At 36.7% G+C, this 26,239-nt stretch overlaps 4 protein-coding genes across 5 annotated transcripts; 2 read left to right on the top strand and 2 right to left on the bottom strand.

Annotated features, from left to right (window-relative positions):
• Positions 1–10,744: 10,744 nt before the first annotated feature.
• On the bottom strand, positions 10,745–16,730 carry LOC145947868 (uncharacterized). Of its 2 annotated transcripts, none has more exons than XM_083057643.1 (3): positions 16,622–16,730; positions 11,156–11,357; positions 10,745–11,053 (listed from the first exon to the last, which is right to left on the bottom strand). In XM_083057643.1, the coding sequence occupies exons 1-3, from the start codon at positions 16,649–16,651 to the stop codon at positions 10,845–10,847; spliced, it is 441 nt and encodes a 146-aa protein (XP_082913769.1). In that variant the 5' UTR covers positions 16,652–16,730; the 3' UTR covers positions 10,745–10,844. The 2 variants fall into 2 exon arrangements, with proteins under 2 accessions (XP_082913769.1, XP_082913768.1); XM_083057642.1 differs by lacking the exon at positions 16,622–16,730 and adding an exon at positions 11,505–12,090.
• On the top strand, positions 12,548–14,611 carry LOC145947866 (uncharacterized). The gene has a single exon (XM_083057639.1). The coding sequence runs from the start codon at positions 12,551–12,553 to the stop codon at positions 14,609–14,611; it is 2,061 nt and encodes a 686-aa protein (XP_082913765.1). The 5' UTR covers positions 12,548–12,550.
• A 2,805-nt stretch (positions 16,731–19,535) lies between the features above and the next one.
• Positions 19,536–20,781, bottom strand: LOC145947869 (uncharacterized). Its single transcript, XM_083057644.1, has 3 exons — positions 20,196–20,781; positions 19,847–20,048; positions 19,536–19,744 (listed from the first exon to the last, which is right to left on the bottom strand). The coding sequence occupies exons 1-3, from the start codon at positions 20,280–20,282 to the stop codon at positions 19,536–19,538; spliced, it is 498 nt and encodes a 165-aa protein (XP_082913770.1). The 5' UTR covers positions 20,283–20,781.
• A 453-nt stretch (positions 20,782–21,234) lies between these two features.
• LOC145947867 (uncharacterized) lies at positions 21,235–23,298 on the top strand. Its single transcript, XM_083057640.1, has one exon. The coding sequence runs from the start codon at positions 21,238–21,240 to the stop codon at positions 23,296–23,298; it is 2,061 nt and encodes a 686-aa protein (XP_082913766.1). The 5' UTR covers positions 21,235–21,237.
• The last annotated feature ends 2,941 nt before the right edge of the window (positions 23,299–26,239 follow it).

Raw genomic sequence — 26,239 nt, forward strand, 5'->3', positions numbered from 1 at the left:
AGTCCCGTCGACATACCTTCTCCGATCCGTTTTAAAGACGTAGTCGATTCTATCCCTAAATACGACGGACACAAAATGTCTGTTTTTCAATTTAGTAAAATCTGCGAACGTGCCCGCGAATTAATACCACAATATCACGAACATTACTTAGTGCAACTTATAATTAATAAATTACAAGGACATGCTTACTCCGCAATAGAAGGAAGAGAATATAACTCTGTTTTTTCATTAACAAAACAGTTAAAAACTATTTTCGGTCCAAATAAATCTGTAGATCAGTATCGCGGTGAACTCGCAAACATCTATATGAAACCTAACGAGGATATTTTCGATTATATAGCCAGAGTAAAAGAATTACGTGCAGCTATAATCGACGGAGAAAGCGACTGTTACGGAGAAATCGACGAATCCACCAAAGATACCATCGACCGTAGTGTTAGTACTAGTTTCGTTAACGGTCTCCCTACTGATTTGTTGATTAGAGTTAAATTAGAAGGAGCCTTCTCACTCGACCACGTCCTCGAGACTGCTATAAAATTATCAAAAACTCTAGAAGCAGAAAATGCGCGCAAACGGGCTACTTCCATGAATAGAACTAACATTCCTCCTCGCGCTGATTTCTCGAATAGATCCGGACCATTGCAACAACCAATAACTCATGATCCACAACAATCCTCTCTATCAAAATCATCACGAAATAATATCCCCTTTATAAAACCTCTTATCCCAGGACAACCCGGACCTAATTACCCTACCGAGAAAATCTGTCGCTACTGTAAAAACCCCGGACATCTTATTGACGAATGTCGCAAGCTCGCGTACAGACGCTCCCTCGGAAATAATTCTTCCCCTCCTCACCCTTCTACCAGTAACAATAATCAGGGAAACGCCCAGAGCGTTCCGGTAACAATTGGCGCCCGCCGGAACGATGCTCAACCGGGACGCCCTTCTCTTCTCCAACGCGCACCAGTTACTACAGTGCGACCTCTAAGCCCGACTCATACCTTATCACCAGTATTGGAAGAATAGAAGAAAAAGCAAAACCCCATAGCTTACCCACTGTTGTCCTTTCATCCCCAGACCTTCAGGGAGACTGCCTCTTCATGATCGATTCAGGCTCTGGAGTAAATCTCATAAAACGACACTGTCTTGATCGAAAAATAAAAATTCGCGAAGAAGATGTCCTAGCTCTTCAGGGACTATCTTCAGAAGTGATGCCGACTTTAGGCTCCGTTGTTATAAATTTTCTTGGTCTCCCTACCTGTTTTCATATAATTCCCGATACCGTCACTTTTCCTCAGGATGGAATTTTAGGAAACACCTTTTTGAAAACACGCGCCGCTACTATCGATTATAAAAATCGATGCTTACATTACGACGATATTAGAATTCCATTCTCAGAGGCAAGTTTTCTCCGCGTCGGACCGCGATCCGTCTCGCCCTTTTTCATTAATATCACTAACCCAGATAAATCATACGGATATATACCTCGCTTCGTGTATAACAAAGATGTATATCTCGGAGAAGCTATAGTCTCTAATATTAACGGTAAAGCTTACCTACCCATTATTAATACCTCTGACCGTGCTTATCACGTAGAGGTCCCTTCTGCCGAATTAGAAGATTTTGACTTTGCGGATACGTCTGGATCCACGATCCCAGACGGTGTCGTCAAAACCCGAGGGAATGAGACGACCGATGGTCCTTCTTCTGAATGCAATGAAAAGGTTAGATACGAAAATATCACTGCAATCTTAGGGCACCCAGTGATTCATAATGATCAATTAGATTTTGAAGACAATTCTACCCAAGTCGTTGCAACCCGAGGGCTCGTAACGACTTCTCCTTTATATATTAATAACCCTTCATATCTCGAAGAAGTTCGCAATGACGAAGCTTCTTGCGATCGCACATCTGCTACCATGCAGCTTCTACGATTAGAACATTTAAACTCCGAGGAGTTCAATAATGTCAAATCATTAATTCATAACCATGCCGACAGATTTCATCTTCCTGACGATAATCTCGGAGCTACTAACGCCACTCAGCATTTCATACCCACTACTAATGAGATCCCTATCCATACGAAACAATATCGATTTCCTCCTGTCCACAAAGACGAGATCAATAAACAAGTTAATGAATTATTATCCAATAATTTAATCGAATATTCTACATCCCCTTATAATTCCCCCGTGTGGATAGTACCCAAAAAATCAGATTCGCAGGGAAATAAAAGATGGCGAATGGTCATCGACTATCGCGGTCTCAATGAAAAAACCATAGGAGACGCATACCCTCTCCCAAATATAACTGATATTTTAGATCAATTAGGATCCGCTAAATATTTCTCTGTTCTCGATCTAGCCTCCGGTTTCCATCAAATCCCCATGGCTCCTAAAGATGCCCCTAAAACCGCATTTTCAACTCCATACGGTCATTATCAATTTAAAAGAATGCCTTTCGGTCTAAAAAATGCTCCAGCGACTTTTCAAAGATTAATGGATAACGTTCTTTCTGGATTACAGGGTAATGAATTATTCGTATATATGGACGACATAGTTATTTACGCCAGATCTCTAGAAGAGCATGAAATTAAATTTAATAAATTGATGCAAAGATTAAGAAACGCGAATTTAAAATTACAACCCGATAAATGCGAATTTCTACATCACGAAGTAGCGTACCTCGGTCATATTATCGGAGATGACGGAGTCAGGCCCGATCCAAAGAAAATAGCATCTATAGTTAGATTTCCCCCTCCGAAAAATGAAAAACACATAAAACAATTTCTAGGATTAGCTGGATACTATAGACGATTTATCCCTCAATTTTCCAAGGTCGCTAAACCACTCACAGACCTACTAAAGAAAAATAATACGTTTAATTGGCAACAAAAGCAAATAGAGGCTTTCGACATTCTAAAACGCTCTTTATGCTCTGAACCTATACTTCAATATCCCGATTTCACTCAACCTTTCATTTTAACAACCGACGCATCCGGATATGCTGTCGGAGGAGTACTCAGTCAAGGGCAAATCGGAAAAGATTTACCTATCGCTTATACCTCCCGCGTGTTAAATAACGCCGAACAAAATTATTCTACTATCGAAAAAGAATGCTTAGCCATAGTTTATTGCGTCAATCATTTTCGACCTTATTTATACGGAAAGAAATTCACTATTATTACTGATCATAAACCCCTCGTATGGTTACATTCTATTAAGGACCCTTCCTCCAGATTATGGAAATGGAGAACAAAATTGGCTGAATACGAATACGAAATACAATATAAGAAAGGGAGTTTAAATAATAATGCAGATGCTTTATCCAGAAATCCACCTATTAATCTCGCCATTCCTCTATTCGTAAATCACGAGTATGATGAACCTCCAAACGAATCATTAGTCGAACCTGTTTCTAGTAACCCTAATATTTATTGCGAAGTTATTAAGACTCCTCCACCTAATCCACATCCTCAGGAACCTGACGTAATAGTAGAAGAATATTCCAGTGACGACGACAGCAGCGAAGACGGCGACAATAAACGAAGAACAGTTATTGACCTACGCGAAGGAGATCACATATATGAAGAAGTACTCCAACTCGCAGAACCACGGGAAACAGATTTAATTCTAGTAACCGAAAGCCGCGACTGTTTATTAAGACAAAAAGACGATCACGTAATTTTTATTCAAATGGATGGAACTCCTTATGATAACGGCGCTAAAGAATATCAACAAGCAAATTTACTACCTGTATATGAGAACCTCACGTTTGAAAGAGTAAATGTACAAACAGTTAAATCAAAAACATTAATATCCATTCCTATAAGATTAAATAATCGTTCGCGCTTAGAACAACAAACGTTAAAAAATTGTATGCGTTCCCTTTTAGATGCCGTAACCGAATTACGTTTAGCCTCCTTTAGTATCAGTAAAACCGATCGTTTCGACGATATACCATGGCGATACGTGATTAGTCAAATTCAAGAATTTTTGAGAGAATTACCCATCCACATTACAGTCTGCGAAAACTTAGTTCGAATTCCCCCTGCCGAAGAACGCGAAACGCTCATTATCGAGAATCATTCTTCCGCTCACGGTGGTCATAAAGGAGTAACTAAAACTTATAACCGATTAAGACCTTATTATCATTGGAACACTATGAAAAAAGATATACAGCATCTTATTCAGAGGTGTCGTCAATGTCAGTTAAAGAAATTAACACGTGTAAAAACAAGACAACCCATGGTAATTACAGATACACCTAGGGCCGCATTCGACAAAGTAGCTCTCGATATAGTAGGTCCTCTCCCTATAACAAATTCTGGAAATCAATATATATTAACTATGCAAGATTTATTGACTAAATATTCTGTAGCCGTTCCTTTAAGAGAAGCTAATTCTTTATCCATTGCTATTGCGCTCACTAGAAATTTCATTTGCATATACGGCGCTCCTAAAGCCATCCTTACGGACCAAGGAACTAATTTTCTCTCTGGTCTCATACGAAATTTAGCTAAAATGTTTAATATACAATACTTTAAAACTACCGCCTATCATCCTCAATCTAACGGTTCTCTTGAAAGATCACATCATGTACTGACAGAATATCTTAAAATTCAGGTCCAGAAAGAGAGAGACTGGGATAGTCATATTAACATGGCAATGTTTTCTTATAACACTAGTGTTCATGAAGGAACTAAATACCCACCATTTGAGTTAATCTTCGGTAGAATAGCCCGATTACCCTCCGCTCACCCACCTGTCGAAGGAAATCTAGAGACTACCTATCGAGATTATCTGACTGATTTATTTAACAGAATACATGACACACAAGAAGACGCACGCAAAAACCTCATAAACTCTAAAGAACGAAGTAAACATTATTACGATCGAAAAGTTAACGAACAAAATTTTCAAGTAGGATCACGTGTATTTTTACTAAAGGAACCTGCAAAAGGAAAATTCGCCGACCAATATACCGGACCCCATGAAATTATAGAAGTTCTACCGCAGTGCAACGTCAAATTATTAGTCAAAAATAAACCCAGAATTGTTCACGTTAACAAGTTAAAAATTGCACATGTTGAACCAGGATAAAATAACATGTATCATCTTTGTTTACAGATGTTGGCAGCGCCAACGAAACATTATTCCAGGGCCTAAAGCAGTTATCCTCTTTAACAGCTCTCCATCGTCTGTGACTACGAACTGCCCCTAAGGCTCCGGATCAACTTCAGGTGGAAACAGTTCTCCTTTTTATCAACACTGTTTTACGGATCACCTGACATCTTTTATTAATTAACTAATTAACAAATTTTCCATTTCTAATAAACCATCTTAATTTCTGCTTAAATGCAGCAACCGTACTAAATATTTCTACTTTATACGCATAAAAAAAACTTTAACAACAATAAATACTAACGCTATACTTACTAATTGCAAAATGTGCATCGGAAAGAATTTTAAATACAACCCACATCCCTTGTTAAAGCACTTTCCAGAACTATATGAAATAAAATGCCTACGAATATCTGGCTACCAAGCTGAAGAAAGTGGCAAAAGACTTTGTATTAAATGCTATAACCGCACAACCCCAAAGGGTTATAAACATATAATTGGTCATGGAGTTATAGACGGAGATATGAGCCCTGCCGACTGTCAAATCTGCAGCAGCGAAATAGCCATAGAAAAACGCTCTGTTTTACAATGTAACGATTGCTTTATCGCTTATATAGAATTCATGAACGCCTTTAAAACATACTATTCTAACAAAATCGCACTTCTAGTTCTGGACACTGCTACCCTGGACGTTCTTTACCTCTCGGTGTACGATAACGACACTGGCTTCGAAATTGAATTGAGAACCCCAACCTAATAACCAAATAATCTATTTACTAAAACAAAATCTATTTTCTAACATTTTGTAACGTCCCGTCATTTTCGCGAAACCATATTTTTGCGCGCTACTGTTTTTCCTGCGCCAATACTTAAAATTTAAGGATAATTAATGATTTTCCTCTTTACATATAATTGTTTAGACTAAAATCAAGCATTTATATTATTAATTACTAACCATACCAAATCTAGGGTCTCCAGTTATCTAGTTCTAACTAGCCGCTACCAGGAACTAGCGATCCGACCAATCAAACGTCATCCGAGACCCCTGAGCGTATACTTCAACTAACCAGTTATTATTAAATGAAACTAACCCTTAGCAATAAGAATATATTTTAATCATGACTAACCCACCTATATATGAATATTCAATATTAATTAAACAATATAATAATATTATTTATGGAATCAGAAACATAATAACTTGTCGAACTTTACTTAACAATTTAAGACTTATAATAATGAGTTTTAGAAGTATTTTAATCACTGACAGAATTATTATGAGGAAGGTTCCATAAATCCTTATCTTGCGATGCATTGTAACGACAAGCCTGCGACAAGCATTCGATGAATTACTAAAAGTGTTCAAACACTTAATATTTTAAGATTTCATCCGCAATTATATTTACGAAGCCTTATTTCAATCATTAAATGATTTCGATAACGAACCCAAGATTATTAAGATTTATTGAATAAATTATTAAATGAAGAAACTTATAAATAAGGCCCAAGTGGATATAATTGAAGAGAATATTTTATTACAGAATTAAGTCAAACGAGAACAAGAAAGTCTCGATATTACGTTATGGAATCATAATTCTATAATTTAGAAATAACCTAATCTTACCCTATTGCATTAAACTCAAGTTTTATTATAAATTATCAATCATTAAGAATTCTAACTAATAATATAAAATAAATTATATAAGAAATGATTCCATAAACGTACAAATGAATATTTGGCGAACTACAAGAAACTTTAACATGTATCTATGCGCAGACCTCTCTAAAATCAGCTCATAATCAGCAAGTAATTAAGTGCCGATCGTAGGTGACAAGCCGCTTCCGTCCGTTATCTCCCTCGCGTTATCGGATGCTAGCGTTCAAACCACAAAAGAATAATAAATTAGACACTTCTTGGAATCGTCGCTCCTCATCTCAAGCTCACCGCCTAACTTCGATATCCGGTCCAGATTATCTAAAACTCGTAAATTGATAGTTGACACCTAGAGCGTTCGCTCCTGCGGGTCACCGTATCGTGACCTCTTAGTACAATTTATTGTGACATATTCCAAGAAAACGTCTTTCTTAGAAATCCCCACCAAAAGGGAATTGCACACGACACTCAGATTTTTCTCGATTTGATGGGTATATAAACCCTTAATTCTTAACTTCATGGCGGCATACCATCATTATCATCTCACCGTAACTCTACGGCATCTCATTATCGAGATCCCACCGTAGCTCTACAGTACATCATTTCTGTAGCCTTACGATACTCTGTATAAAGTCACGCGTTTGCCGTCAACCGCGTCGACATACCCAATTTGTTAGTCGCGCATAGAATTATAAAGTAAAAGTTAAATAAAGAACTCTTGTGCTTCAAAACTCGAATACGTTGATTTTGCCAAACATCCCGCGACCGAGGTCCTAGAGAAGGGAAGAAGGCGAACGAGCGTATTACGATCCACTGCCTGAAGTTCACAGTCTATCACAAGGTAAGTACTTATAATTACCCAGACTATTTAACACGCCAATTTTAATTCTAAGTTACTCTAGACTGACAATTCTCTTTCAATCACTACCTTCTCCTAAAACAAATAAACGAAATCCACTGTTAAGCATTGCATGCAGCTAACAGTTTCCCGTTGTCAATCGGTATTTATCAAATTAGAATCCAACTACCTTTCCATAATTTATTCAAGGTATCAATATCAGAAACTAGCAATATTAACGTGTAGAAACAGTACTCTTGATATCACTCGGACGTCGTCCAATCCACACTTTACCTCTAGCCGTTGGACGTACCTTTCGTAAGTCCATACGACTCTCTACCATTTCCTCAGCATCCCGTCGTTGTCGAGCACCCAGCGATAGTGCCTGGTGACAAAGCTCCCCTCAACACCCTGCGTTATTTCCATCGTCGACGATAGGCATCCTTCGTATGCCCGAAGACAACTTCTCATTACCTTCTCTCGCCTAATAATATCGATAACAAGAGACAATATATCGCGTAAGAATTCTTAAATAGAATTCTAGAATTAATTTCGCTCTGGACGTGGTCCAATCCTCATTTTACCTATAGTTGCAACGCATACTTTTACCGTAGGCACAAGCAACTTTCTGCCATTTCCTCAACTTCCTTTCGTTGTCGAGCACCCAGCGATAGTGCCTGGTGACAAAGCTCCCATCAACACCCTACGTTATTTCCATCGTCGACGACAGGCATCCTTCGTATGCCCGAAGACATTCTCCTTAACCATCGACCTTCCTTTTGAATTTGTATTTAAGATCAAATGAATAGACGTATCGAATATTGATATCTCACTTCCTCAAGCTCACCCTTCATGTTATCTCACGATAGTTCTTATCTAACTCATTATAAGCCCTTCATTCCGACCATATAACCCCTTGTAGATGAGCAACCCGAGAGACAGAAAAGCACGTCGGAAAAGGAGGAATCATCGAGCCGGCTTGAAAACTCGCGAAGCCCGCGTTATATCGACTTTACGCTGGCTTAAGCGTAAAGCACTTAAAAATAAGCCGCGTGTCAAATCGTGTGAAATAGTATCATTTTCTCCCGATACATTGCGTCGCTTAAAAACCTCATCTTCTCAAACTAATACTCCACGAAGCTTAACAAACGAGCACGAAATAACGCCTGTAATAAATTTACCGTCAGGCTTAGATTCATACTCTCCAGAATTAATATTATTCTCTGAATGGTGTCAGAACATACGCTATTTAAAAGAAAATTACACTGCAGATAACCATCAAGAAGAATCTCAATCTAACGATTTAATCTCTCAGCTAAAAACTCAACTCCCCGAGAATTCTTTAGAAATAGATGAGTACGACAATTATCTAAATTATTGATGTATGTACACTTAATCATATGTGCATTAAATATATTATTCTCATCATTGCCTCTACTAATTAATTCAAATGCTACCCAGATCTACTGAATTAGACGTCCAAGGATTAACAAACGATGATGCAAATTCAATTATAAATATAATTATCGGGCTACTAACTGACGTTTTAGAAGGAACTATTGATATCGATCAACTCATAGTCTGCTTAGATAATCTTCATATCCCTGGTGCTCAAATAAGCGTCGAATTCACAGACGATTAAATAAATATCAAATTCATTTTATTAATTAGCCCCTGAATTATTATTATCATCCAGATGAATAAACAACTTCAAGGCTTAATTTGCAATACAATTTACCAATTAATACTCAATTTGATCTATGAATATTTGAATGGTAAAATAACTTTCGATCAAGTCATAACTATTTTAAACGACATCGAAGATATCGCTAATAGATTCGATACTCCCAACTAGTAACTAATACCCCACTCCTGTGACCTACAACATTCCCTAGATCCGTAACTTCGGTCCTAGCTCTCGGCGTCCCAGAGGTATAGCCGGTGTAAGCAGGTTGCCTCACAAAAATAGAGAGCGCCCGTTTTCTCACTAGCCTAGGCATAGAGAGAGAAGGAAGATCACCCAGACGTGACAATTTACATACTCCTATGTAACCTATATTCTAACCTTGATGAGTTATCTAGTCATAACTAAGACAATTCTATAAACGGTCTCTAGCTTAACATTTATTAACTAAATAAATCACTAATTTATAACAAAGTATAGAATAAATTATATCTTTATTATAACCTTATAAATACTTAAGTCCAAGGCAAATGCAATTCCGCGTAATTAACTAAAATTAGGAGATACAGTAAACTAGTTATACTACATTTCGTTAAACGTACAGTCTAAAACGTAATATGAAAATTATACGCAGCATTTAATCATTATTAGTGTTCAAATTTATAGAGATAATACATATATATATATTAAATGATAATATATCGTTAAAATTATATAAGATATACATTCTATATTACTACTTTTAACTCTAAGTATTTTAATACTTAATGAAGACATTGAACGAAAACATTTTGGAAAATATACTATACTTTAAGTAACTTTAAAATGTCCTATCTATTTAATCCTAATACGATAAAGTGTCCTATCTATTTAATCTTATATATATAAAATGATAAAATGTCTCTTTATAGCTTCCTTCGATCTTACTACTATAATTATTCTGGCGAAACAATTACATTACGACAAATAACTAGTCTTAAGTAAATATGGCTGACAAATATCTGATTTATTTAATCTTGATCGTAGATAATAAAGTGCTCGTCCTATTTAATAAATAAAAAAAAAATAATAAAAAAAATAAAAAAAAAAAAAAAAACAAAATATATATATACGATAATTAATACGATAATAATATAACAAAGTGCATTCTTAGCTTCTTACGAATCATATATATATGGATTTAAATCATAAGAATATATATATTTTAATTAATGAATCTTAATCATAAACAATAAAATGCTTCTACGGTGTTTCCTCTAATCTTACGAGTATATAAAGTACTTATGAAGGCAGTATGAAATAAAATAACGCAGTTTCTCGATAAGCATAATTTTAATAATTACGTAAAATACATACGATAATAATTATTATAAAAGAACTATTAAAAATATATACGAACATTTGCGATCGCGCGCGCGCTCTTCAGAATAACCTGAATCGATGACGCTATCAAGGCAGTTCTGAAACAATGCACAAAAATAATATAATGTCAAGCAATGAGATAAACCCAAAGCAAAACAAAGTAAAAGAAAGCTTACTTACCTAATTCTTATAGAATCCCGCTTGGCGTAAAACTTCTTCACGGTACTCCGCGTCTTCAAAATCATCGTACCCCGCGTCCTCACACCTCCTCACCGGCGCCGCGAAATCGATCATTCTCTGCACCCTTCTTTCAGCACGTAGTCTACTCATCTTCACTACGTTCTTCCACAAGCATACCCTCCACGGTGGTCCACAATCCCAGTCGTCCTCTAACAAACAAATAAAGGTTACATACATCGAATTATCAATTATATATTAACAAACCGCGTCATAAAAAAAAAAAATTTTTTTTTTTTTTTAAAAGAACTTACTGAGCATCTCATCGGTGATCAGAAATCTCTCTCTGAACAATCTCTCCTCCTCGCTCCATTCCTCAAATAATTTATTCAGGGAGAAAATATCATCCCCTTCCTCCTCCAGGAAAGCCTCCCAGCGCCGTCTCTCTTCGGCTCTCACTCGCCGATCTTCGCGATCCTTCTTCGTGTATTGATACACAGAAAGAATAACGTCGGGCTGAGAAAGAAAACCCTTAATTATTATATTTCCCTATCTCGATCGCCCCGTTCCAAATTATTAAGCAAATATCAAATATCATTAATATCAGAGGTAATAGCATTAATAATAAAACAGACTCATACACATTCATGAATAACTACTTACGTTCTCCTTATCAAACTCCATCACCAGAATTATCGGTAATCGCCTGATCACCACCCTCGTTTTCGAATACGGGACTTCAATTTCCATTATAAATTTTTCTTTTCTCACAACACTCTTACCACTGCAAAACTAAAGTGCGACTGTGCGATTCTTCTTCGTTGACCTGCACGTGGAAAACCATTTTCTTTTTCCTCCCATTCCCCCTCTACTCACATACACTTCTACCTATGATATGTTTACGACTTGACACGCCCTTTCTAACTTACCAAAGACGTTAAAACACAACCTTTCCCAGCGAAAAACTACACATATGGATGCAATATCAGACCCTCGCAGCTTGGCGGCCTGATTCAGAGAACTAGCAAAATACGAAAGCGTCCTCGAAAAAATAATAACAAAAAGAGAGAAGAGAATTTTTATTTATCATTAAGCATCTATGTAAGTTAATATAGTATATATTCCTCGCTACGATAAGCTTCACCCTAAATAATTAACATCTACGCATTGGTTCTAACTGATCTAATTAAAGTAATTTTAATGAAATATATATATCTTAAGTATAGAACGTACATATATACCCAAGTACAATTCTTATATCTTACTCAGTTGCAAAATAAAGTTATAAGACATATAGCATATATATATAAAAAAAAAAAGGAAAAAAAATAATAATTTACATATTCATAATTTTAGAATAAAACGTGCATATAATCTATTATAATTCCATACTTTACTCGGTGACAAAAGGATACCTCATATACTATATATATATAGATATATATATAAAGAAAAAAAAAAACCCCAAAAAGCACACAAAAAAAAAAAATAATAATAATAAAACAATATATATATATATTTACGTATAATTAGAATAAGAATATATATATATTCAATAATAATCACATATATATATATCCTACTTGATTACAAAGCTATAGGAATACAAACATACACATATAACCATAATTTTAAAGCAATATCACATACACGAACAATTAGATTAAGAATATCTATATATATATACTTCACTATGCATTATTACAGACATGTTGTCGTACTTCGCGATTCTCGTTCTCGTTAATCCGATTCACGCTCTTATTGGATTCGATTGTGGCGGACAACACCTGAATATTACTTCGGTATCGTTGCTCGATGTTGGAGAATGCAATCTTGATATACGGAAACCCAATTCGACTGACGTCTACATGCAACTCTTACAACTCTCGGACTACAATCATGCAGAAGTCATCCAGTGCAAGGTGGAAATATCACGGACAATTTACCACTGCGGAATGCACTCGCATGTCTCCATAGTCCATAACGGAAAGGCAGATTATATCCACGAAACCGGATATACAGTGTGCCGAAGGGCATTCCAAGATGGAACATTCTCTCTCGGAGATAGCAATATCATTCACGGACTAAGAGCTAATCAGACTACTTATCATAGTCTCACCTTAGCCGGACGCACTAATAACGACGGAACCTGCAAAGGCACTCAGTACTCCGACCCTTACGGAACCTGGGATAACGTCGTTGTTCAAGCCGTCGTCAAGATCTCCTTGAGGACATCGCACGTTCCCGTACAATTAAACTCCGGAAAAATAATATTAAAATCCGGAACCATTTGTCTCTTGAGCGAAGGATTTTGCATCGATTCCGAAAACGGATACTCGTATTGGAAATCCTTGCCAACATCTGCTTGCAATTTCCATCAATATGACGTTCTTTATGAGGGTTTAGCAACTAAAATTACAGATAATTCAACTAACCCTCTTTCTCCAATTATTTATAGTCTGACTACGCAGGACGTCACGTTCGCACTTACGAAGACAAAAGAACAACCCTTGTGCGGATACACTTTATTTCGCACAGAGCACCCTAAGCTCTTTATCCTAGAGACAAAGCAAGGCGATACCTTCGCCAGCCGAGGTATCATCCCCGTGGACAACCTGGATATATTCACATATATGAATTCTAAATTCGTGTATGTGGAAAAACACATCCGACAACAAATGACTTCATTATATTATAATGTTATGCAACAAAAATGCGAATTAGAAAGACAGGTAATCACCAACGCCCTGTCTTTCGCTACTCTTCAACCAGATGAATTCGCATATCGCCTTATGAAAGGACCCGGCTATATGGCAGTTACAACCGGGGAAACCACGCACATCGTCAAATGCATACCTGTAGATGTTGTAGTAAGGAAAACAAAGGAATGTTACACGGAATTACCTGTAACCACCCGCAACACTTCCTTGTTTCTCACCCCGAAATCCCGGATAATTTCTAAATATGGAAATCAAAGGGAATGCAGTTTTGAATTACCAACTATGTACCGTATCGAGGATACATGGGTTCAATTTACACCTGAACCTCAAATCAGACAGTTACCTCCGCAACAATTAAAACCAATGACGACATTAACCTGGGATTATTTGACGCCAGGAGCCCTCGCTGTCAGCGGAATATACTCCGAAGAAGATATAGAAAAACTGAGGGATCACATTATGTTCCCCGCAGAGAAACCCGCTCTTCTAAATACAATTGCAAGAGGAATTACGGGATACTCCATTAACTCCGACGCTGTCTCCATGTATAATTTATTGGACGAAGCCTCTCTCAATAAAATTGCCGAGAGTGCCGCCTCACGAGTATGGACCGGATTTATTTCATTCGGATCCGCAACTGCTGGAATCCTTGGCATTCTAATAATTATTCGCATCATAAAAGTCTTCGTCGATACAGCTATTCACGGTTATGCCTTACATTCCGCCTATGGATGGAGCATGCATTTGGCTGGAGCCATTTGGAGCTCTCTCACTCATCTACTACTTCATCTCGCACGAGGACCTGTCGATAGGACCGACAATAAAAAACCAGCCAAGGGACCACCTTCACCTTCTGCTCCCGAAGACCTCTCCAGGGAACCTACCGTAATCATTAATGGGTTTTCAAGACCAAATGATACTGCCTCATCCAACATCGAATCAGCAACTACTAATAATGTTTCTGATATTAATTCATATCAGAATTTAAGAGATCGTTTAAAAGATCTCGAACAAATTCCTTCGAATACATCGCAATTTGTTCTTAAATAAGGGGGGAGGTGTAACGTCCCGTCATTTTCGCGAAACCATATTTTTGCGCGCTACTGTTTTTCCTGCGCCAATACTTAAAATTTAAGGATAATTAATGATTTTCCTCTTTACATATAATTGTTTAGACTAAAATCAAGCATTTATATTATTAATTACTAACCATACCAAATCTAGGGTCTCCAGTTATCTAGTTCTAACTAGCCGCTACCAGGAACTAGCGATCCGACCAATCAAACGTCATCCGAGACCCCTGAGCGTATACTTCAACTAACCACTTATTATTAAATGAAACTAACCCTTAGCAATAAGAATATATTTTAATCATGACTAACCCACCTATATATGAATATTCAATATTAATTAAACAATATAATAATATTATTTATGGAATCAGAAACATAATAACTTGTCGAACTTTACTTAACAATTTAAGACTTATAGTAATGAGTTTTAGAAGTATTTTAATCACTGACAGAATTATTATGAGGAAGGTTCCATAAATCCTTATCTTGCGATGCATTGTAACGACAAGCCTGCGACAAGCATTCGATGAATTACTAAAAGTGTTCAAACACTTAATATTTTAAGATCTCATCCGCAATTATATTTACGAAGCCTTATTTCAATCATTAAATGATTTCGATAACGAACCCAAGATTATTAAGATTTATTGAGTAAATTATTAAATGAAGAAACTTATAAATAAGGCCCAAGTGGATATAATTGAAGAGAATATTTTATTACAGAATTAAGTCAAACGAGAACAAGAAAGTCTCGATATTACGTTATGGAATCATAATTCTATAATTTAGAAATAACCTAATCTTACCCTATTGCATTAAACTCAAGTTTTATTATAAATTATCAATCATTAAGAATTCTAACTAATAATATAAAATAAATTATATAAGAAATGATTCCATAAACGTACAAATGAATATTTGGCGAACTACAAGAAACTTTAACATGTATCTATGCGCAGACCTCTCTAAAATCAGCTCATAATCAGCAAGTAATTAAGTGCCGATCGTAGGTGACAAGCCGCTTCCGTCCGTTATCTCCCTCGCGTTATCGGATGCTAGCGTTCAAACCACAAAAGAATAATAAATTAGACACTTCTTGGAATCGTCGCTCCTCATCTCAAGCTCACCGCCTAACTTCGATATCCGGTCCAGATTATCTAAAACTCGTAAATTGATAGTTGACACCTAGAGCGTTCGCTCCTGCGGGTCACCGTATCGTGACCTCTTAGTACAATTTATTGTGACATATTCCAAGAAAACGTCTTTCTTAGAAATCCCCACCAAAAGGGAATTGCACACGACACTCAGATTTTTCTCGATTTGATGGGTATATAAACCCTTAATTCTTAACTTCATGGCGGCATACCATCATTATCATCTCACCGTAACTCTACGGCATCTCATTATCGAGATCCCACCGTAGCTCTACAGTACATCATTTCTGTAGCCTTACGATACTCTGTATAAAGTCACGCGTTTGCCGTCAACCGCGTCGACATACCCAATTTGTTAGTCGCGCATAGAATTATAAAGTAAAAGTTAAATAAAGAACTCTTGTGCTTCAAAACTCGAATACGTTGATTTTGCCAAACATCCCGCGACCGAGGTCCTAGAGAAGGGAAGAAGGCGAACGAGCGTATTACGATCCACTGCCTGAAGTTCACAGTCTATCACAAGGTAAGTACTTATAATTACCCAGACTATTTAACACGCCAATTTTAATTCTAAGTTACTCTAGACTGACAATTCTCTTTCAATCACTACCTTCTCCTAAAACAAATAAACGAAATCCACTGTTAAGCATTGCATGCAGCTAACAGTTTCCCGTTGTCAATCGGTATTTATCAAATTAGAATCCAACTACCTTTCCATAATTTATTCAAGGTATCAATATCAGAAACTAGCAATATTAACGTGTAGAAACAGTACTCTTGATATCACTCGGACGTCGTCCAATCCACACTTTACCTCTAGCCGTTGGACGTACCTTTCGTAAGTCCATACGACTCTCTACCATTTCCTCAGCATCCCGTCGTTGTCGAGCACCCAGCGATAGTGCCTGGTGACAAAGCTCCCCTCAACACCCTGCGTTATTTCCATCGTCGACGATAGGCATCCTTCGTATGCCCGAAGACAACTTCTCATTACCTTCTCTCGCCTAATAATATCGATAACAAGAGACAATATATCGCGTAAGAATTCTTAAATAGAATTCTAGAATTAATTTCGCTCTGGACGTGGTCCAATCCTCATTTTACCTATAGTTGCAACGCATACTTTTACCGTAGGCACAAGCAACTTTCTGCCATTTCCTCAACTTCCTTTCGTTGTCGAGCACCCAGCGATAGTGCCTGGTGACAAAGCTCCCATCAACACCCTACGTTATTTCCATCGTCGACGACAGGCATCCTTCGTATGCCCGAAGACATTCTCCTTAACCATCGACCTTCCTTTTGAATTTGTATTTAAGATCAAATGAATAGACGTATCGAATATTGATATCTCACTTCCTCAAGCTCACCCTTCATGTTATCTCACGATAGTTCTTATCTAACTCATTATAAGCCCTTCATTCCGACCATATAACCCCTTGTAGATGAGCAACCCGAGAGACAGAAAAGCACGTCGGAAAAGGAGGAATCATCGAGCCGGCTTGAAAACTCGCGAAGCCCGCGTTATATCGACTTTACGCTGGCTTAAGCGTAAAGCACTTAAAAATAAGCCGCGTGTCAAATCGTGTGAAATAGTATCATTTTCTCCCGATACATTGCGTCGCTTAAAAACCTCATCTTCTCAAACTAATACTCCACGAAGCTTAACAAACGAGCACGAAATAACGCCTGTAATAAATTTACCGTCAGGCTTAGATTCATACTCTCCAGAATTAATATTATTCTCTGAATGGTGTCAGAACATACGCTATTTAAAAGAAAATTACACTGCAGATAACCATCAAGAAGAATCTCAATCTAACGATTTAATCTCTCAGCTAAAAACTCAACTCCCCGAGAATTCTTTAGAAATAGATGAGTACGACAATTATCTAAATTATTGATGTATGTACACTTAATCATATGTGCATTAAATATATTATTCTCATCATTGCCTCTACTAATTAATTCAAATGCTACCCAGATCTACTGAATTAGACGTCCAAGGATTAACAAACGATGATGCAAATTCAATTATAAATATAATTATCGGGCTACTAACTGACGTTTTAGAAGGAACTATTGATATCGATCAACTCATAGTCTGCTTAGATAATCTTCATATCCCTGGTGCTCAAATAAGCGTCGAATTCACAGACGATTAAATAAATATCAAATTCATTTTATTAATTAGCCCCTGAATTATTATTATCATCCAGATGAATAAACAACTTCAAGGCTTAATTTGCAATACAATTTACCAATTAATACTCAATTTGATCTATGAATATTTGAATGGTAAAATAACTTTCGATCAAGTCATAACTATTTTAAACGACATCGAAGATATCGCTAATAGATTCGATACTCCCAACTAGTAACTAATACCCCACTCCTGTGACCTACAACATTCCCTAGATCCGTAACTTCGGTCCTAGCTCTCGGCGTCCCAGAGGTATAGCCGGTGTAAGCAGGTTGCCTCACAAAAATAGAGAGCGCCCGTTTTCTCACTAGCCTAGGCATAGAGAGAGAAGGAAGATCACCCAGACGTGACAATTTACATACTCCTATGTAACCTATATTCTAACCTTGATGAGTTATCTAGTCATAACTAAGACAATTCTATAAACGGTCTCTAGCTTAACATTTATTAACTAAATAAATCACTAATTTATAACAAAGTATAGAATAAATTATATCTTTATTATAACCTTATAAATACTTAAGTCCAAGGCAAATGCAATTCCGCGTAATTAACTAAAATTAGGAGATACAGTAAACTAGTTATACTACATTTCGTTAAACGTACAGTCTAAAACGTAATATGAAAATTATACGCAGCATTTAATCATTATTAGTGTTCAAATTTATAGAGATAATACATATATATATATTAAATGATAATATATCGTTAAAATTATATAAGATATACATTCTATATTACTACTTTTAACTCTAAGTATTTTAATACTTAATGAAGACATTGAACGAAAACATTTTGGAAAATATACTATACTTTAAGTAACTTTAAAATGTCCTATCTATTTAATCCTAATACGATAAAGTGTCCTATCTATTTAATCTTATATATATAAAATGATAAAATGTCTCTTTATAGCTTCCTTCGATCTTACTACTATAATTATTCTGGCGAAACAATTACATTACGACAAATAACTAGTCTTAAGTAAATATGGCTGACAAATATCTGATTTATTTAATCTTGATCGTAGATAATAAAGTGCTCGTCCTATTTAATAAATAAAAAAAAAATAATAAAAAAAATAAAAAAAAAAAAAAAAAACAAAATATATATATACGATAATTAATACGATAATAATATAACAAAGTGCATTCTTAGCTTCTTACGAATCATATATATATGGATTTAAATCATAAGAATATATATATTTTAATTAATGAATCTTAATCATAAACAATAAAATGCTTCTACGGTGTTTCCTCTAATCTTACGAGTATATAAAGTACTTATGAAGGCAGTATGAAATAAAATAACGCAGTTTCTCGATAAGCATAATTTTAATAATTACGTAAAATACATACGATAATAATTATTATAAAAGAACTATTAAAAATATATACGAACATTTGCGATCGCGCGCGCGCTCTTCAGAATAACCTGAATCGATGACGCTATCAAGGCAGTTCTGAAACAATGCACAAAAATAATATAATGTCAAGCAATGAGATAAACCCAAAGCAAAACAAAGTAAAAGAAAGCTTACTTACCTAATTCTTATAGAATCCCGCTTGGCGTAAAACTTCTTCACGGTACTCCGCGTCTTCAAAATCATCGTACCCCGCGTCCTCACACCTCCTCACCGGCGCCGCGAAATCGATCATTCTCTGCACCCTTCTTTCAGCACGTAGTCTACTCATCTTCACTACGTCCTTCCACAAGCATACCCTCCACGGTGGTCCACAATCCCAGTCGTCCTCTAACAAACAAATAAAGGTTACATACATCGAATTATCAATTATATATTAACAAACCGCGTCATAAAAAAAAAAAATTTTTTTTTTTTTTTAAAAGAACTTACTGAGCATCTCATCGGTGATCAGAAATCTCTCTCTGAACAATCTCTCCTCCTCGCTCCATTCCTCAAATAATTTATTCAGGGAGAAAATATCATCCCCTTCCTCCTCCAGGAAAGCCTCCCAGCGCCGTCTCTCTTCGGCTCTCACTCGCCGATCTTCGCGATCCTTCTTCGTGTATTGATACACAGAAAGAATAACGTCGGGCTGAGAAAGAAAACCCTTAATTATTATATTTCCCTATCTCGATCGCCCCGTTCCAAATTATTAAGCAAATATCAAATATCATTAATATCAGAGGTAATAGCATTAATAATAAAACAGACTCATACACATTCATGAATAACTACTTACGTTCTCCTTATCAAACTCCATCACCAGAATTATCGGTAATCGCCTGATCACCACCCTCGTTTTCGAATACGGGACTTCAATTTCCATTATAAATTTTTCTTTTCTCACAACACTCTTACCACTGCAAAACTAAAGTGCGACTGTGCGATTCTTCTTCGTTGACCTGCACGTGGAAAACCATTTTCTTTTTCCTCCCATTCCCCCTCTACTCACATACACTTCTACCTATGATATGTTTACGACTTGACACGCCCTTTCTAACTTACCAAAGACGTTAAAACACAACCTTTCCCAGCGAAAAACTACACATATGGATGCAATATCAGACCCTCGCAGCTTGGCGGCCTGATTCAGAGAACTAGCAAAATACGAAAGCGTCCTCGAAAAAATAATAACAAAAAGAGAGAAGAGAATTTTTATTTATCATTAAGCATCTATGTAAGTTAATATAGTATATATTCCTCGCTACGATAAGCTTCACCCTAAATAATTAACATCTACGCATTGGTTCTAACTGATCTAATTAAAGTAATTTTAATGAAATATATATATCTTAAGTATAGAACGTACATATATACCCAAGTACAATTCTTATATCTTACTCAGTTGCAAAATAAAGTTATAAGACATATAGCATATATATATAAAAAAAAAAAGGAAAAAAAATAATAATTTACATATTCATAATTTTAGAATAAAACGTGCATATAATCTATTATAATTCCATACTTTACTCGGTGACAAAAGGATACCTCATATACTATATATATATATAGATATATTTATAAAGAAAAAAAAACCCCCAAAAAGCACACAAAAAAAAATAATAATAATAAAACAATATATATATATTTACGTATAATTAGAATAAGAATATATATATATTCAATAATAATCACATATATATATATCCTACTTGATTACAAAGCTATAGGAATACAAACATACACATATAATCATAATTTTAAAGCAATATCACATACACGAACAATTAGATTAAGAATATCTATATATATATACTTCACTATGCATTATTACAGACATGTTGTCGTACTTCGCGATTCTCGTTCTCGTTAATCCGATTCACGCTCTTATTGGATTCGATTGTGGCGGACAACACCTGAATATTACTTCGGTATCGTTGCTCGATGTTGGAGAATGCAATCTTGATATACGGAAACCCAATTCGACTGACGTCTACATGCAACTCTTACAACTCTCGGACTACAATCATGCAGAAGTCATCCAGTGCAAGGTGGAAATATCACGGACAATTTACCACTGCGGAATGCACTCGCATGTCTCCATAGTCCATAACGGAAAGGCAGATTATATCCACGAAACCGGATATACAGTGTGCCGAAGGGCATTCCACGATGGAACATTCTCTCTCGGAGATAGCAATATCATTCACGGACTAAGAGCTAATCAGACTACTTATCATAGTCTCACCTTAGCCGGACGCACTAATAACGACGGAACCTGCAAAGGCACTCAGTACTCCGACCCTTACGGAACCTGGGACAACGTCGTTGTTCAAGCCGTCGTCAAAATCTCCTTGAGGACATCGCACGTTCCCGTACAATTAAACTCCGGAAAAATAATATTAAAATCCGGAACCATTTGTCTCTTGAGCGAAGGATTTTGCATCGATTCCGAAAACGGATACTCGTATTGGAAATCCTTGCCAACATCTGCTTGCAATTTCCATCAATATGACGTTCTTTATGAGGGTTTAGCAACTAAAATTACAGATAATTCAACTAACCCTCTTTCTCCAATTATTTATAGTCTGACTACGCAGGACGTCACGTTCGCACTTACGAAGACAAAAGAACAACCCTTGTGCGGATACACTTTATTTCGCACAGAGCACCCTAAGCTCTTTATCCTAGAGACAAAGCAAGGCGATACCTTCGCCAGCCGAGGTATCATCCCCGTGGACAACCTGGATATATTCACATATATGAATTCTAAATTCGTGTATGTGGAAAAACACATCCGACAACAAATGACTTCATTATATTATAATGTTATGCAACAAAAATGCGAATTAGAAAGACAGGTAATCACCAACGCCCTGTCTTTCGCTACTCTTCAACCAGATGAATTCGCATATCGCCTTATGAAAGGACCCGGCTATATGGCAGTTACAACCGGGGAAACCACGCACATCGTCAAATGCATACCTGTAGATGTTGTAGTAAGGAAAACAAAGGAATGTTACACGGAATTACCTGTAACCACCCGCAACACTTCCTTGTTTCTCACCCCGAAATCCCGGATAATTTCTAAATATGGAAATCAAAGGGAATGCAGTTTTGAATTACCAACTATGTACCGTATCGAGGATACATGGGTTCAATTTACACCTGAACCACAAATCAGACAGTTACCTCCGCAACAATTAAAACCAATGACGACATTAACCTGGGATTATTTGACGCCAGGAGCCCTCGCTGTCAGCGGAATATACTCCGAAGAAGATATAGAAAAACTGAGGGATCACATTATGTTCCCCGCAGAGAAACCCGCTCTTCTAAATACAATTGCAAGAGGAATTACGGGATACTCCATTAACTCCGACGCTGTCTCCATGTATAATTTATTGGACGAAGCCTCTCTCAATAAAATTGCCGAGAGTGCCGCCTCACGAGTATGGACCGGATTTATTTCATTCGGATCCGCAACTGCTGGAATCCTTGGCATTCTAATAATTATTCGCATCATAAAAGTCTTCGTCGATACAGCTATTCACGGTTATGCCTTACATTCCGCCTATGGATGGAGCATGCATTTGGCTGGAGCCATTTGGAGCTCTCTCACTCATCTACTACTTCATCTCGCACGAGGACCTGTCGATAGGACCGACAATAAAAAACCAGCCAAGGGACCACCTTCACCTTCTGCTCCTGAAGACCTCTCCAGGGAACCTACCGTAATCATTAATGGGTTTTCAAGACCAAATGATAATGCCTCATCCAACATCGAATCAGCAACTACTAATAATGTTTCTGATATTAATTCATATCAAAATTTAAGAGATCGTTTAAAAGATCTCGAACAAATTCCTTCGAATACATCGCAATTTGTTCTTAAATAAGGGGGGAGGTGTAACGTCCCGTCATTTTCGCGAAACCATATTTTTGCGCGCTACTGTTTTTCCTGCGCCAATACTTAAAATTTAAGGATAATTAATGATTTTCCTCTTTACATATAATTGTTTAGACTAAAATCAAGCATTTATATTATTAATTACTAACCATACCAAATCTAGGGTCTCCAGTTATCTAGTTCTAACTAGCCGCTACCAGGAACTAGCGATCCGACCAATCAAACGTCATCCGAGACCCCTGAGCGTATACTTCAACTAACCAGTTGTTATTATATGAAACTAACCCTTAGCAATAAGAATATATTTTAATCATGACTAACCCACCTATATATGAATATTCAATATTAATTAAACAATATAATAATATTATTTATGGAATCAGAAACATAATAACTTGTCGAACTTTACTTAACGATTTAAGACTTATAGTAATGAGTTTTAGAAGTATTTTAATCATTGACAGAATTATTATGAGGAAGGTTCCATAAATCCTTATCTTGCGATGCATTGTAACGACAAGCCTGCGACAAGCATTCGATGAATTACTAAAAGTGTTCAAACACTTAATATTTTAAGATTTCATCCGCAATTATATTTACGAAGCCTTATTTCAGTCATTAAATGATTTCGATAACGAACCCAAGATTATTAAGATTTATTGAGTAAATTATTAAATGAAGAGACTTATAAATAAGGCCCAAGTGGATATAATTAAAGAGAATATTTTATTATAGAATTAAGTCAAACGAGAACAAGAAAGTCTCGATATTACGTTATGGAATCATAATTCTATAATTTAGAAATAACTTAATCTTACCCTATTGCATTAAACTCAAGTTTTATTATAAATTATCAATCATTAAGAATTCCAATTAATAACATAAAATAAATTATATAAGAAATGATTCCATAAACGTACAAATGAATATTTGGCGAACTACAAGAAACTTTAACATGTATCTATGCGCAGACCCCTCTAAAATCAGCTCACAATCAGCAAGTAATTAAGTGCCGATCGTAGGTGACAAGCCGCTTCCGTCCGTTATCTCCCTCGCGTTATCGGATGCTAGCGTTCAAACCACAAAAGAATAATAAATTAGACACTTCTTGGAATCGTCGCTCCTCATCTCAAGCTCACCGCCTAACTTCGATATCCGGTCCAGATTATCTAAAACTCGTAAATTGATAGTTGACACCTAGAGCGTTCGCTCCTGCGGGTCACCGTATCGTGACCTCTTAGTACAATTTATTGTGACATATTCCAAGAAAACGTCTTTCTTAGAAATCCCCACCAAAAGGGAATTGCACACGACACTCAGATTTTTCTCTATTTGATGGGTATATAAACCCTTAATTCTTAACTTCATTGCGGCATACCATCATTAGCATCTCACCGTAACTCTACGGCATCTCATTATCGAGATCCCACCGTAGCTCTACAGTACATCATTTCTGTAGTCTTACGATACTCTGTATAAAGTCACGCGTTTGCCGTCAACTGCGTCGACATACCCAATTTGTTAATCGCGCATAGAATTATAAAGTAAAAGTTAAATAAAGAACTCTTGTGCTTCAAAACTCGAATACGTTGATTTTGCCAAACATCCCGCGACCGAGGTCCTAGAGAAGGGAAAAAGGCGAACGAGCGTATTACGATCCACTGCCTGAAGTTCACAGTCTATCACAAGGTAAGTACTTATAATTACCCAGACTATTTAACACGCCAATTTTAATTCTAAGTTACTCTAGACTGACAATTCTCTTTCAATCACTACCTTCTCCTAAAACAAATAAACGAAATCCACTGTTAAGCATTGCATGCAGCTAACAGTTTCCCGTTGTCAATCAGTATTTATCAAATCAGAATCCAAATACCTTTTCATAATTATTCAAGGTATCAATATCAGAATTTAGCAACATTAACGTAGAAACAATACTCCTGGTATCACTCGGACGTCGTCCAAACCCGCATTTTACCTCTAGCCGTTGGACGTACCTTTCGTAGGTCCAGACGACTCTCTACCATTTCCCCAACTTCCCGTCGTTGTCGAGGCATCCATCGTACTTGCCCGACGACAAACCTCCCATCAACACCCTGCGTATCTCCATCGTCGACGAGGCATTCATCATACTTGCCCGAAGACAACTCCTCATTACCTTCTCTCACCTAATAAAAATCGATAACAGGAGAAAGATATCGCATAAGAATTCTTAAACAGAATTCTGGAACTAATTTCACTTTGGACGTGGTCCAATCCTCATTTTACCTATAGTTGCAACGCATACTTTTACCGTAAGCACACAAGCAACTCTCTGCCTTTTCCCCTACTTCCCGTCGTTGTCGAGGCATCCATCGTACTTGCCCGATGACAAACCTCCCATCAACACCCTGCGTATCTCCATCGTCAACGAGGCATCCATCGTACTTGCCCGAAGACATTCTCCGTACCCCCAGACCTTCCTTTTGAATTCATATTTAAAACCAAATGGATAGACGTATCAGATATTGATATCTCACTCTCTCTAGTTCCCCTTCATGTTATCTCACGATAATCCTTATCTAACTCATTATTAACCCTTCATTCTGACCATATGACTCCTTGTAGATGAGCAACCCGAGAAACAGAAAAGCACGTCGGATAAAAAGGAATCATCGAGCCGGCTTGAAAACTCGCGAAACACGCGCTGCATCGACCTTACGCTGGTTTAAGCGTAAGGCATATAGAAATAAGCCGCGTGTCATATCGTGTGAAGTAGTATCATTTTCTCCCGATACATTGCGTCGCTTAAAAACCTCATCTTCCCAAACTAATACTCCACGAAGCTTAACAAACGAGCACGAAATAACGCCTATAATAAACTTACCGTCAGGCTTAGATTCATACTCTCCAGAATTAATATTATTCTCTGAATGGTGTCAGAACATACG

The sequence above is a fragment of the Prenolepis imparis genome, unplaced genomic scaffold (assembly GCF_030444845.1).
Source record: "Prenolepis imparis isolate NDT839.2.m4 unplaced genomic scaffold, iyPreImpa1.0 SCAF_170, whole genome shotgun sequence".
Lineage (NCBI taxonomy): Eukaryota > Metazoa > Arthropoda > Insecta > Hymenoptera > Formicidae > Prenolepis > Prenolepis imparis.

Excerpts from the sequence above, each read along its gene's own strand:
- LOC145947868 (XM_083057642.1), bottom strand. The coding sequence starts at position 11,591 with ATGGAAATTGAAGTCCCGTATTCGAAAACGAGGGTGGTGATCAGGCGA. Across the intron at positions 11,358-11,504 it reads TGGAGTTTGATAAGGAGAAC|CCCGACGTTATTCTTTCTGT; the intron begins GTAAGTAGTTAT and ends TTTCTTTCTCAG. Across the intron at positions 11,054-11,155 it reads GATCACCGATGAGATGCTCA|AGGACGACTGGGATTGTGGA; the intron begins GTAAGTTCTTTT and ends TTTGTTTGTTAG.
- LOC145947866 (XM_083057639.1), top strand. The coding sequence starts at position 12,551 with ATGTTGTCGTACTTCGCGATTCTCGTTCTCGTTAATCCGATTCACGCT.
- LOC145947869 (XM_083057644.1), bottom strand. The coding sequence starts at position 20,282 with ATGGAAATTGAAGTCCCGTATTCGAAAACGAGGGTGGTGATCAGGCGA. Across the intron at positions 20,049-20,195 it reads TGGAGTTTGATAAGGAGAAC|CCCGACGTTATTCTTTCTGT; the intron begins GTAAGTAGTTAT and ends TTTCTTTCTCAG. Across the intron at positions 19,745-19,846 it reads GATCACCGATGAGATGCTCA|AGGACGACTGGGATTGTGGA; the intron begins GTAAGTTCTTTT and ends TTTGTTTGTTAG.
- LOC145947867 (XM_083057640.1), top strand. The coding sequence starts at position 21,238 with ATGTTGTCGTACTTCGCGATTCTCGTTCTCGTTAATCCGATTCACGCT.